General features: G+C 33.3%; 1 protein-coding gene across 1 annotated transcript; it reads left to right on the plus strand.

The window, feature by feature from the left end:
- The first annotated feature begins 480 nt into the window (after positions 1–480).
- IBSP (integrin binding sialoprotein) lies at positions 481–13,846 on the plus strand. The gene is made up of 7 exons (XM_072809856.1): positions 481–620; positions 3,245–3,312; positions 3,426–3,476; positions 3,570–3,647; positions 7,557–7,622; positions 12,443–12,610; positions 13,160–13,846. Exons 2-7 carry the CDS (start codon positions 3,259–3,261, stop codon positions 13,703–13,705), a joined length of 963 nt encoding a protein of 320 aa, XP_072665957.1. The 5' UTR covers positions 481–620; positions 3,245–3,258; the 3' UTR covers positions 13,706–13,846.
- The last annotated feature ends 764 nt before the right edge of the window (positions 13,847–14,610 follow it).

Genomic DNA, 14,610 nt, shown 5'->3' on the forward strand with positions numbered 1-14,610 from the left:
CAAGTTTGGTAAACTGAACAAAATTGATGCTGTTGACTTTAATTATATCAATTTAATTCACGAGTCACCGAAGCATATTTTAAGAAAAACATAAAATAATTGATATTAAAACATTTATTGTTCATCAGCTCCTTTCCTTTTTATTTAGTTTCTTTTATTACTAAATTAGTAATGTAGAATTGAATCTAAGTGTAAGCTTCCTTTGCTTTCAACATATTGAAAATGTGTATAATTATAAAATTTTTAAATGGCTAAATCTTTTGCTATTTATTTTAACTCAAATCCAGTATATTATTATATATATTCAGAATTCAAACTATTCATCTTCTTCTAAACCTTCAATTAAATTCCACAATGCAAACCGCCTGGCACTGGAACCACATTTCATGTTTATTCAACTGAGCCTGTGTCTTGAAAAAGTGTTGAAGTTTGGGGGTTTTCTGGTGAGAATCCACGTTCTGACATCACCTTGCTCATACCAGTGATTGGCTGTTGGAAGGCAAAGAAGAGTTTATAGCCAGTCACAGCGAGCAAATGAGTGAGTGAGAGAGCAGAGGAAATATTCAATCTGTGTCACTCACTCCTGTGAGCCTGCTTCCTCACTCCAGAACTGCAAAAGGGTAAGATTTACTATGACAACTTCATTTTCTTAAACTTGAACACTCCACATTTTACATCTCTGGATCTGGTTTTGAATTTTTTATTTAAATGTTGATGTTACTGAATTGTATGGAACGGCTATGTAATTTAACATTTGCTTATCATTAAACTAGTACCTCAGACTTTAGATTCTTTCCAAAACGTTCAGCTTATTAATCTATGCAAGTAAATAACTTCTTAATATTGTGCACATAAACTAGAAAATTTTGCGTTCTACTTTCTATCTCTTCACCTCACAAATAACTGTTTGTTTCCTCGTTCTGATGTATTCAGGATAACCTGACTGAAATACTATTTTTCACTTGTAAATCTGCCTCAATGTATGCAGATTTCACCATAAATTATGTATGATCTATACTTCAATTATATACAATGTCTTTTCAGTTAAGTTTAGTTTCATAGTGTTAGCATCCTATATCTCTCAAATCAGTGTGGAAAAATATATAGTACTAGAGAAATAAATAATGTTGATAGTTTATCGTACTCTTCCCAATGAAAACTTGTAATTAGATTTCCAAAACTATCCTTTAAAAATGTTTGAATTGTTGTCTGGGTTCATAGTGGTCACTATAGACGTCTTTGTTTTTTATGAATCACAAAGTAAATAAAATGAGATTTATGTAGGCAGCCAATTGCTGCCTACATGAACCACTTGGTTCTTTTTATATTATTCCTGCTATGTTTTTATCTATTGTTTTTATGGTTTGCTATGAGAAATTTATGTAATCAAAACCCTTTCTATAGTTCCATGTATTTAAGTTTTTAGCTCTTTAAGGGACCAACTCTTTTCATAAAGCTGCAGTAATAATCTCCCTGTTTGCTGGCAAGCTTAACCATGGTGACAAAGTTCAAAGTATTATTTAAGCACTCAATAGCAATAAAAAAAAACTTCTTAGACACATGGGCCCCCTTCAGGGGCAAAGCCTCTTTATTGTTGTGTAGCCATTAAGAACTTTTACTAAAGTAGACAGACTGTGAGGAAGTATGTAGGCATCAATATCAAAAGATCTAGACTGCCACAAATAGAATGTGACTTATGACCCAAGACACCTTCTTTAGGCTTTACATCTTACTCGGTATAATGTTTTAGTGTTAGATACTCAGTAAGAACACAATAAATTGTGGCTAATGACAAAATGCAAAATCAAACTGCAAAATATAGTATATGACATGGGTTTTATACTACCTTTTAAATATTACTTTTCCAAGCGTGTTTATGGGGAAATTGCCATCATCAATACATATTGCTTATAAAATGCTGCCAAAGCTGTCACTCTCAGCTAAACACTCTTAGTTAACTTATGTATACGTCAATGCAAATGCGGGGGTATTAGTAGTAGGCTTCTAGCTAAATTTATTCAACCTCTATTAAAATAGGATTTTATCAAATAGAATAAAATTAAAGTAGGATAGAATTTTGCCATCCCTCTCTTTTTATTTATGCGGAATCTATGTGGAGGTGAGATCTTTGCATGGCCACAAACCCCAGGAGAGTTTGGGAACTACTCTCATTTTGAGAGTTGCACCCTCAATTCCTCCATAGAACTGCAGTCTCCATGATGACTATTGCCTTGACCCTGAAGAGCCCTTGATCCATCCTGTGACAGTCTCCAACACTAGTGATGGAAAGCTTAAATGGAGCTGCAGAATAACATTTTCTGAGAAAATTTTCCCCTGAAATCCCAAGGTGAAGTTCTGATGAACTCTTCTCACAAAATCATCCTTAGACATGGCTGTTTGGTGTTACATGCTATGAGAGTAGTATTTCACATATTATGGATCATTTCATACACACACACACACACACACACACACACAAAATACAAACTATTCTAAGGTATTCATAGGAAGATGGCTTCTAATTCCAATCTCACAAATAAGCTTTTAGTTCAAACAGTTTTATATAGAATATATATGTATATGTAGAATCACTGGTGTAAAAGCAATCATTTAAATGTATTCAGTTTGCATTTTTTTTAAAGGTTTTATTCATTTGCACACAAGAGAAAGACAGAGAGAGAGTATAAGCATGGGGTGGGTGGAGAGAGGAAATCAGATTGCCCGCTGAGCCAGGAGCCTGACATAGTTCTCAATCACAGGACCTGGAGATCATGACCTGAGCCGAAGGCAGACGCCCAACCACGTGAGCTACCCAGGCGCCATGCTTAGTTTTTAATTATTAAAAAAAAAAAAAAAGTCACATTACTACACTAACAATTCAATTTCTTAGCTGATATTCCTATGCCAATGATATTGGGAAGCCTCCTTTTCTCAGTGTGAAGTAGTACACTAAGCATTCAAGCCTCAAGCCTCTTATAGTAATGAAATGGTCTGCCAATGACAAATCACAGCCGATAGGATAAAACCAAATATGGAATTCAAGATTACTTGAACAAACAGGTAAAGTCAGTTTTCTACCACTTAAAAGAAGGAACGATTTTAAAATAAAAGCCAGAAATTTGATCTTAATTAGTCAAAACTATAACTATACAGAAAGGAAAACAAGTAGTTCATCTTCTAGTATGAATAGAAGTTACACTCCCAGTTTCAATATTTATTAACCTTACCACTTCATTAATTCCAGAAGCAATCACCAAAATGAAGACTGCTTTAATTTTGCTCAGCATTTTGGGAATGGCCTGTGCTTTCTCAGTAAGTTCAATATTAAAAACCTATAGTTATTACCCTTTTAGTATTTTTTTCCCCTTTTAGTATTTTTATGTAAAAAAAGAGAGTATGTAATTATTAAATGTTCTTTTAAACAGATGAAAAATTTGCATCGAAGAGCCAAATTAGAGGATTCTGAAGAAAATGGGGTAATTGTTTAGCATACTTTCTTGGCCTGACTATACTTGCTTTAGATTTATTGCACATTAAACATGACTATATCATTTATTTTGTTTATGCAGGTCTTTAAGTATCGGCCACGTTACTATCTTTACAAGCATTCCTACTTTTATCCTCCTCTAAAACGATTTCCAGTTCAGGTAATTATAAAAGTTAATTTTTTTCCCACCCATTATAATTTAAAGGGAATCTTATTTAACTACGGGACATCTAAATTCAATTCTCACTGAAAGTCTGCCAGAAAGACTTACTTACTAAAAAAAAGTTTGCTTTTAATACAACACAATAAAATTTATTCCTAAGTTCTCTTTTAAAGCAGAGATATACACACAGAAAATAATAGCATTTGGGCCCAGTCTAGAATGATACAATAAAAGCAAATAGCATGGTACAGAATTCAGGTATTTTGGCTAACTCATTGACAAAATAGACAACTTTATCTGTTATTGACAATCAGTGATAAGGCCACTGTCATGTTATAGATTAGTCAATACTGTCATACCACTGTTAACATTCAATAATTTAGAGTTCTTTAATTGATAAGGAAAAAATTTACTTCATAAAGAGCAGAGACCATTTTTAAAAACATTCCTGATAATCAGTGGTGATTGCTAAAGATTTTCTGAACCTCAGACCTGTGTTGGTCAGCAGAGCAATATGTCATGCACTGGAACATAACTATAACAGTAGTGTATCTCAAGAATTGCAGAGGAAAGAGAAATTCACGAAGAAAACTAAAAGCTTGTGAGAGAAACAAAACATCCTTAAAATTTGTAAACAAGAAGAAAAATAATAAACACCAAAAAAAAATTTTTGTTTTTACTGGGTTAACAGTAAAGAAAGCCTTTGAAAATTTGAGAGTGTGGTGTTGATTTACAATATTCAACAAACCAGAATTGTGCTATTTTTATTACTATACAGTTTGGGTTCAGAGCACCAATTATGCACGATTTGACCCAGGATTCCTAAGACACTAAAAGCAGTCAAGATGCTGAAAACGATGCCTCAGCACAGTGGCTTGGCAGAACATCCTACCATATGTTGGGCTAACCCATTTCTAACTCATACAATGATAGGAAATGATAATCTTTAAGTATTTATAGCACCATAATAAATATGGGGAATGTATGTGGCCACAGAAATATGAGCACAGATAACACAAGAGTTGTGGGTTTTCAGAACTGTCTTCCATTCTTTGGTACACCTCAGACCCACAAATACACAGTGTTCTTTTGAATGTTTGCTTCATTCCCTTTCTTAAACTAAATGGAAATAATAAATTTAAATTTCTAACTAGCTCCTCAATTTTCCTAAAATATCACATTAATTAGAGATATTCCCTTCTATAATTTTTTATAGTCATAAATGTGATCTAATTATAATATCCATAGTGAAAAGATATTAGGAGAGGTTATATTTTTAATTATTGATAAATTCAAAGTTCAAAAATCTTTACGTAGATTTTTAATATACAAAATTTAGAGAAATTATATGCAAATTCATTTCAACTAATGTAGAATTTGTAAGACAGTAGTATTTCAAAAATATTCAATAAAATGTACACCCCAATTCAATAGTCTGACCTAGGATTGATGATCCATTCTCTTACTTTACGGGGTTTGATTTCTAGAATTTTCCCCTAACATGTCTACTTATATATTACCCTTAGCTCTGTACTATTTATTCTCTTAAGTCTATCATGTATTTGGTACCCAGATTGTTACCTTAAAATACATTAAGCTGTATTGGCCTTAAAATTTATGTTTTATGCAAACAAATCTGTGTTCACATATAATAATTTCTTTTTTTGAGATTTATCTATTTATTTTAGAGAGAGCATGCACAAGTGGGAGGAGAGGCAAAGGGAGAGGGAGAAAGAGAATCATCAAGCAGACTCTCCGCTGAGCATGGAGCCCAATGTGGGGCTCAATTCCACAACTCTGAGATCATGACGGAGCAAAAATCAAGATTCACCTGCTTCACTGACAGAGCCACTCAGGCGTCCCTACACATAATCATTTCTAAAATACCAACTTCCATGAAATATCATACTAATCATAAAGCTAACAACAGTCTACCTATAGCTTATCTATCTGCTTGGCTATAGAAATGAAAGTCTAAATAACCTTAACACCCTAAATACTTTTAATTGAGGAAATTGCTTCGTTTTGGAATCAAATGTCATTTGAATTATACGTGCATTCTTTGAGGGAAGAAACTTTATATTTATTATATTAGACTGATCTCAGCTATCACAGTGCTTGACACATGGAAACTGTCAGTGTTTCCAACTCTATCTCTTGCTACCACCCTCATTTGCAAAACAATGCCTGAAACATATATTTTGGGATTGAATAAATGGGAATGACAGAAGTTGAAAGGAGTAATGGCAAAATATACATACATACATATATGTGTGTGTGTGTGTGTATGTGTGAATGTGTATTTGACTTCTGGAAGAATAATACGACTCAGTTACAAACTGGAAATAAGACATTAGAGAAAGAAAGGAAAAAAGAAAATGTCAAGGCTTCAGGGCATTTCATGAAGTTTCAAAATTGTTCTCACTGCAGACACCAATTGAAGAGAGAGGTGGTTGGGAAAGGAAGAAGGCTAGAGGTGAGGAAGCTTGTAAAGAGATTCAAACACACCCACAGAGACAAATTACATTGCAAAACTATGCTGTCCTATTAACTAACAAATAGAAATACTTCACATGTAACACTATGCTTTATTCACCCTCTGGGCTAGGGAAAGCACAAACATTAAGGTCATGGCAGTGGAAGAGCAGGTCTAATTATTCTCTTTTCCATCCATGGTTATTCTTGGCTCAAGGGGACAAGCATTCCTTTTTCTTGGATGGATGACACAGCCACTGAAGATTGAGCTCTACAGGGACAGCCTTAAGCATGAATGTTTCCTCATATCTGATCTTTAACCCTGAAGTTCTTCTGCAGCTATATTTTCTAAGACCACAGTACTTAACCGGGTCATCAGAATCAAAGCTAAGATTTGTAGGGCTAAAAATGACAGAATCTTAAGTAGGGTATCCATTTATCTACCTGGTGGTGTTAAGGGCAATTGCAGAAAGAGAAAGAAAATTCAATTTATCATTGAGAAAAAGATGAAAAATCTCCTTTACTGTCTTAAAGTCTGGATAACAGGTGTTTAGACATATATTTCCTTCTAAAAAGTAGCAAAGCTTCTTAACTTATATTTTTATATACAGACTTCTTGGTTTAAAATATTCTCATTCAATATTGAGCTCTTTAGAGGAATGGTACTCTATAAGTCTCCTAAATGAGTAAGTGAACTAATTTTACTCTTATATAATTGTTACCTCATATATATATAAATCTCATTTATATAGAGAGAGGCTTATTTTATGAAGTAGCTTTAATTAAACTGAAAGATACTAAAAATTACATGCAAATCTAATTTCAAGTCAAATTCTAATTTAAATTCACCAGGAGCTCATTATTTAAAAGAATCATTTAGTAACTTTATTTCACAATAAGCCTAATCATCATTTCATTTATATTTTATAAAGAAAATAAAATAATGTGATTATTTTATTTTCTTTATAAAATTACATTACAGAGATTTTTGTTACAGAGATTTTTACAGAGATTCCCTCTCTGGAAAATAAATTGAACCAGATAATCCTCTTATTCTTACAGAGTTAGGCAATTTTGTGATTCATTGCTAGTTTTTACATATAAAATATTTCAACATATTTCCTATGCTTTTGGGGTTGAAGATGGAGTATCTCATTTTATATCTTGATCACTATAAAATGCCTTTTTCTCTCTAACCTCATTTTCTACATTCCCAACTCCTCATATCTTTTTCTCATATTCTCATTAGAACTATTCTAAGTAAATAAATCAATCAAGATGCTAATTAATACTAGTTAGGGAAAATAATTGTACATATTTTACCTAATTCAATCAATAGGAAATTTCTTTTGGTGCTGAATGTATATATACATATATATGTACACAAATATTCATATATGTATGAATTCACATATATATACATTTTTTTAGAGCAGTAGTGACTCATCTGAAGAAGATGGAGATGGTGACAGCTCAGAAGAGGAGGAGGAGGAAGAGGTAAGGAATTTCTGCAGGATTTTTTTTATAACAAACCAGGCAACATAAAACAAATAGGAAACTAGTCTACTGTAGTCTGGACTTAGCAAACAGCCACTGCCAGTTTACCAACTACCCACAGTCTTCTATTTTGGACAAGGGGAATGTTACTGAAATTAGAATCAACTAAAATTACCTGTTTAAAATACTACTGCAGGTACTTAAAGTTACCTGTAAGAGGTATACAAAAACAAAATGTCTCCATTATAAGTGGAAGAAGTATAAATTCTGATAAAAAGAAAAGAAAATATTATTTATACTTATGTGAACAGAAGACCATGGTAAAAGACAAGTACCTAAATTCAGTACAATACTTGTTTTAAGGAGTGAATTTAAACTCAATTTACAAAGTGGGTAGTATATGAAAAGCTAATCTTATATCCTCTATAACATTATTGTGATTCATCTGTCTTCCCTGACCCACAAAGTAGGGTTTTTCTAAAAGAATGGGAATTTCATGTCCTTTTGTCTAATAATACAATTTATGTTCTTACAGAAATGCAAATACTCAAGATGTATAAATATATATAGCACTATATAGTACTACATATTTTATACACAATACTACATAGTCCTCTATAATACTACAAATTAGTGTAGTTCCTGGCTAAAATTAGTGTAGTTCATGGCTAAAACTCATCTGTATATCTTGGAAACTGTGCTAACATGTTTATAACTGACACTCTTGCTCAAAATACTAATTAGGTACATTTTCCTGGATAGTCAATTATAGCTATCCACTGTTTTGGGGACCTTCTAAATTCAGGTATTCTTAAGTGCTATTTATGAATGGGCAGTAACAGTCAAAAATGGATCATGTATAAACATCTGCTATCTTGAAAACAAAATGGTATGGGAACTTTAAAAGTGACAAATAATTAGTTTGATTTTTTAACCATAAAGGTATCATTTCCCGTACTATAATTTACCCTAATAGCTTAAGGAAGACCTTACAAGAATATCAACCCAGTACCAGGAAAAATGCCACCCACTAAATCCCACAACATTTTGCCCAAAGTTCCACTTAGTAATCTTACATAAGAACTAAGCTGGGGTAATCCATTTAACTACAACTATTTGCTGTACAGTGATCACAAAATTGCCTTGCAAACTAGATTTCCCAATTAGACTACACACCTTTTGGCAATGGTTCTTCATTTGTTATGATGGTAGTTGAGAATGGAGGATGATAAGGACACCTTTAAAACTCTGATGAAATCACACACACTCAGAATCTTGCCAATAATCTTTGAACATTTATCATCCTCCCAAAACTTATCTGCAAATTCCTTATGACCCAGAGGACTGGAGATCATGGGTTTCATCTCTGTTTTGGGGAGAAACAGTGCTGTACCCTTCTTATATCTCCTCATATTGCCTAGCTCAGTTTCTTATACAATATATGGTGCCCAACAAATAGCTGGTGGTTTGGTTTCGAAAACTTCAGAGAATAAATACTCCAAACATCATTCATTAAAAGTGATTACAGCAAAGTGGATGAATAAACCTGGAGGCTTCTATCTTGAAGAGATTCTACAACTTCCTTTTCCCCATTTCTTACCTAAAATGTCATTGACAATTCAGGTTAAATACACAGAGTCCCCAGGAATTGTATTCATATAAGAGGGTGCTTAGACATATTTTCTATTTGGTGGTCAAATATTTTTTTCCATTCCTAAACTATTCAGCCTCACTTTTAAAAAAAACCCTTTTATTTAAATATAATATATACAACACAATTGTCATATGTATATAGGTCATTGAAATTTCAGAAATTGAACACAAGTATAACCAACACCCATATCAAAAAGCAGCACTTGCATCCATTTCATTTTATTAACCAAACCCACAAAGAGCAACTGCTATTTTAAGGCCTAACATATTGGTTTTGCCTTTTTTTTTTGTACTATATAAATGGAATCACACTTCATATATTCTTTTGTGCGTGGCCTCTTCCACTCTCAACTTCAAAGATTGATCTATATCGTTCTACAACTGTACATCTTTTTTTTTTAAGATTTTATTTATTCATGTGAGACACACAGAGAGAGGCAGAGACATAGGCAGAGAGAGAAACAGGCTCCATGCAGGGAGCCCGATGTGGGACTCCATCCCTGAACTCTGGGATCACGCCCTGCGCCAAAGGCAGATGCTCAACCGCTGAGCCACACAGGCGTCCCATACAACTGTACATCATTCATTCTCATTGTCAGTATCTCATTACTACCATAATATATTATTCTTCTGTTGATGGGCATTTAGGTAGTTTCCAAGTTTGAGCTATAACAAAGAGTGCTGTTGTAAACATTCTAGTATCCCTTCTTGTGGACATATGCATTTATTTCTGGAGACCATTTTACTTCAAAATAAAACTTCTAAGTCTAAAGGTCTGCATATGTTCAATCTGAATAGAGTCAACCAAAGCAGATGTACTATGCTCGCCTTCTATCAGTACATCAGTTGCTCCATATTCCAGCCAACACTTGTTTCTTTCAGTCATTTTAGTCATTCTAGGGGGTTAATAATACTTTTTTTAAAAGTATTGCTAATTTTCCTATTCAAAAAGATATTTGAGACTTAATACCCATCAACAGACTGACCTGTTTTCTTTTTTAATTCATTGCAACACAATATCCTCAAATAAAGTATCTAAAAAAGAAAGGGCATTGTAGGAGAAAATACAGAAGTTCATGAGTTAAGAGTTTGGATCTTTAATCATGACCTTGCCACTAATGAACTACCATCTATTTGACCTCATGCAAGTTATTCATCTTACTGGATGTCAGGCTTTTCATGTGTAATATGACAGTACAAGACCTAAATTGTATGTTCTATTCTAAGAATCTTTCCTCCTTCTCCTCTGAAAGATTTAGTCTGTTGGAATAAAGCATAAACATGAAAAAATAAATAGTATGGTGTTTGTGGGATATTTGACACAATTAACTTAGAGACTGTTTGGGGGTAGATTCTAGTAGTCCCAAGACTTTACTGAAATAGTGGAATTTACAAATTTGATGAAATAAACATATTCTTCTTCAGTCACTTTGTTTTAGTAATAAGGCAGGCTAAATCTGGGTTGTGTTTGTTTTATTTTTTAGATTTTTATTCTTCATATACATTTTTATTTTTTCATCTAACATTTTGGTTTAGAACTTGTGGGTTATCTTTTTTTAAGTTTTTATTTAAATTCCAATTAGTTAATATACAAGGTAATATTAGTTCCAAGTGTACAATATAGTGAGTGGTTCAGCACTTCCATACAACACCCAGTGTTCATCACAATTGCCCTCCTTAATCCCCATCACCTATTTAAACCCATCCCACTTACCTCCCCTCTTGCAACCATCAAATTTGTTCCCTATAGTTAAGTCTGTTTCTTGGTTTTCCTTTTTCTTTTCTCCTATGTTCATCTGTTTTATTTCATAAATTCCACATATTAGTGAAACCATATGGTATTTGTCTTTCTCTGGCTTATTTCACTTAGCATAATATTCTTTAGCTCCCTCCACACCATTGTAAATGGCAAGATTTCATTCCTTTTCATATATATATATATATATATATATATATATATATATATACACATACATATACATACCACATTTTCTTTATTCATGTTTTAAATTGTTAAAACATAGGATGCCTACTAAAGTGATCTTAGCATCATAATCTCTTTTAAAATACACCGAAATGAATTCAATTTTCCAATACTCATTCAAAGTAAACTCTATGTGTATGAATTTCTGATTTTTAATATTAGCTATGATTCACATCAGATTAATTCTATTGACAAACAACTGTCTAACAACATAAAGGCCAAGAATAAAATGTTAAATAAAATTATAGTAATATTAGTAGGATTATAATAAGCATTCTTTTGAGGAGTATTAATTTTTTAAAAACATCTTCATGTAATCAGATACTACTAAAGATCTTTTGGAGTGTTTAGTTTCTTCAATTCATGATAAAATTGATTGTGTGTCAAATGCTTAAAATCTTCTGAATACTCCATACAATACAGAACTGGCTTATATACTGGCAGATGAATTTTGAATTAAATGTGTTTTCTTGTCTACATACTTGAAATTCAATGAAATATATTCACTTCAGTAAATAAGACATGCAATCAATTTGTTTGAAGAGAGGGATTTCCATAAAAGTTCATTCTGAAAAAAAATATCCTAGGCATAGTGTGAACATTCATATAAATCATCCTCATCATCAAAAACATCATAGTGCATTATAAAGGGCTCAGCTTTTTAAATTAGAAAGATACAGCTTCATTACATATGATAAGACCTTTAACAAGTATTTAACTTTTCTGAGCTCACGTTCCCTTTCTAAAGAGAACAATAATCCTTCTTACAAGCCTACTATAAAAAATAAGAAAAATAGGTATAAGTTCTCAGCTGATTTGTCAGCATATGTAAGAATCCGTTTACTACCATGTTGTAATAGTATTGATAAGACTTTAAGAGCCCAAGGCATGTAGAATACCACATACTCAGATATGCTGAAATTATTACATAAATATTTTTTATTGATTAAATAGAATACAGAAATGTCTAAAACAGACTATGGTGAGGTAAATAGAATAACTTTGAGTTGAGTTCTAAGCAGTGAAAAGTGCAAATGGCATAAGAGGAATTAAAACTATTAGCATTAGGTGATGAACTGGCTGAGGAATATAATGTTTATCTCAATAATGACTCATGACTCCAACAAATTTTGAGTTCTCTTCTAGCTAAAATAACTTTTCTTGCTCTGGATATTTTCACCAGGAGACTTCAAATGAGGAAGAAAATAATGAAGAGAATGCAAATTCTGATGAAAATGAAGATGAATCCGACGCTGAGAACTCTACCCTCTCTGCTACACCTGGCTATGGAGAGGAGATCACACCCGGAACAGGGTACATAGGTCTAGCTGCAATCCAACTTCCCAAAAAGGTAATAATTCCTCAAAAATGTTAAATCTGATTTCATTTTTTTACTGAAATCTACAATCACCCTGACACTAAACACAGGGTATTTCATATCAACTTGTTGAAAAAGCAAGAGCAGGTTCAATTTCCCCATTTACAAATAAGGAAAGATATTTTCCCAGGCAAGTTCTCATCCCATGTTGTTACACTGACTTCCTACATTATAACAGAAGACTAAGGGCAAGCATCTTAGCAATGAATAAAAGGTCCTGAAAGATGCCACTGCATTTCAGGGAAGAGGATCCCAAGACAAAGTGAATAGCAAAGCTACAGGAAACCATCTCCCACTCAGAAAGCATATTTATCGAGTACATTTTTCTCCATCAAAACTCAATAACAAAGGTACTAATTCTGAATTTTTAAAATACTCATCAAATTTTTTGTAAGTTAAACTGGCTTCAATTCAAAAATACATCTAGAACAAGACCATAGGTATATCCTGTGTTGAATGAATGATCTTAAGTTTTTACATTTTCACACCTAGATCTGAATTCTTTCAAACTTTTCTTTACAGGCTGGAGATATAAGACACAAGGCTACAAAAGAGGAGGAAAGTGATGAAGAAGAAGAAGAGGAAGATGAAGAAAATGAAGAAAATGAAGCAGAAGTGGATGAAAATGGGCAAGGTATAAACAGCACCAGCAGCAACAGCACAGAGGCAGAAAATGGCAATGGTAGCAGTGCTGGAGACAATGGAGAAGGTGAAGAAGAAAGTGTCACTGAAGCCCATTCAGAAGGAACCACAGAGGCTGGAAAGCAGAACAATGGTGGCTCTAAGACAACACTCTCTCCAGATGGTGGGTTTGAACCTACAACTCCACCACCAGAGCTCTACGGGACTACCACCCGACCATCTGGGGAAGCCACCCCCAATGGATATGAGGAAGAGTATGAACAAACAGGCACCAATGAATATGACAATGGATATGAAGTCTATGAAAGTGAGAATGGAGAACCTCGTGGGGATAACTATCGAGCCTATGAAGATGAGTACAGCTACTATAAAGGGCACAGCTATGACAGCTATGATGGTCAAGATTACTACTACCACCACCAGTGAAGGCTCAGCCTGGGATGAATTCATCCATTCTGGCATTTCATGTGGCTACCATTTTCAAAGTTCAACTCAGGAAGGTGCAATATAACAAATGTGCATATTATAATGTGGAATGGTGCTACTATTCCAAAGTAATTTCTGTAATTGCTTCTGTTGCTTTTCCCTGGTATGTTATTGAAAGCTTATTGTAAATCAGGGCATTTAAACTAATCTAAGATTGAGTTCAATTAAGTGTTTTGAGTTTGTAGTTCTATAAATAGTATTTTTAATATGTTTGTACTATTATTATCTGCTAAAACTACTCTTCATGCAAGTGCTTCTACGAATTAACATTAATGACACTATATACAAAATATGTGTAGTTCTTTAATCATACTACCTAACACTGTATATTATGTTTAATCACCATCATCATCTATTTTTATGTGATCTTTATGTATCTATGGATTTTATCACAAATAAAATGCAAACCTTCAAAAATGTTATAATAAAGAAAAAAAAGATTCAGAATTGAAAAAGATGAGTCCGGGAGGGAGCAAGTGAGCTAATGGATTTATCCACTTATTTATCCAGCTTATTTCCACTATGGTTTAAGACTCAGAATAACTATAAGTATTTTGTCATGGATAAATCTACATAACTAAGATTTTGACCTGCTTGTGGGCATAGTCAACCATACATATCAGGAGAATAAATGGCTTTTGTTAGAGTTGCTAGATTTAACAAAGATTTAGGATGTCTAGTTAAATATGAATTTCAGATAAACAATGAAGAACTTCTTTTTAAAAAATTTTTTTTTATTTATTTATGATAGTCACACAGAGAGAGAGAGAGAGGCAGAGACACAGGCAGAGGGAGAAGCAGGCTCCATGCACCGGGAGCCCGACGCAGGATTCGACCCCGGGTCC

Source organism: Canis lupus, chromosome 33 (genome assembly GCF_048164855.1).
Source record: "Canis lupus baileyi chromosome 33, mCanLup2.hap1, whole genome shotgun sequence".
Taxonomy (NCBI): domain Eukaryota; kingdom Metazoa; phylum Chordata; class Mammalia; order Carnivora; family Canidae; genus Canis; species Canis lupus.

Coding starts and splice junctions, on each gene's coding strand:
- IBSP (XM_072809856.1), top strand. CDS start 3,259: ATGAAGACTGCTTTAATTTTGCTCAGCATTTTGGGAATGGCCTGTGCT. Junction 3,477..3,569: donor AGGATTCTGAAGAAAATGGG/GTAATTGTTTAG, acceptor TTGTTTATGCAG/GTCTTTAAGTATCGGCCACG. Junction 7,623..12,442: donor AAGAGGAGGAGGAGGAAGAG/GTAAGGAATTTC, acceptor TATTTTCACCAG/GAGACTTCAAATGAGGAAGA.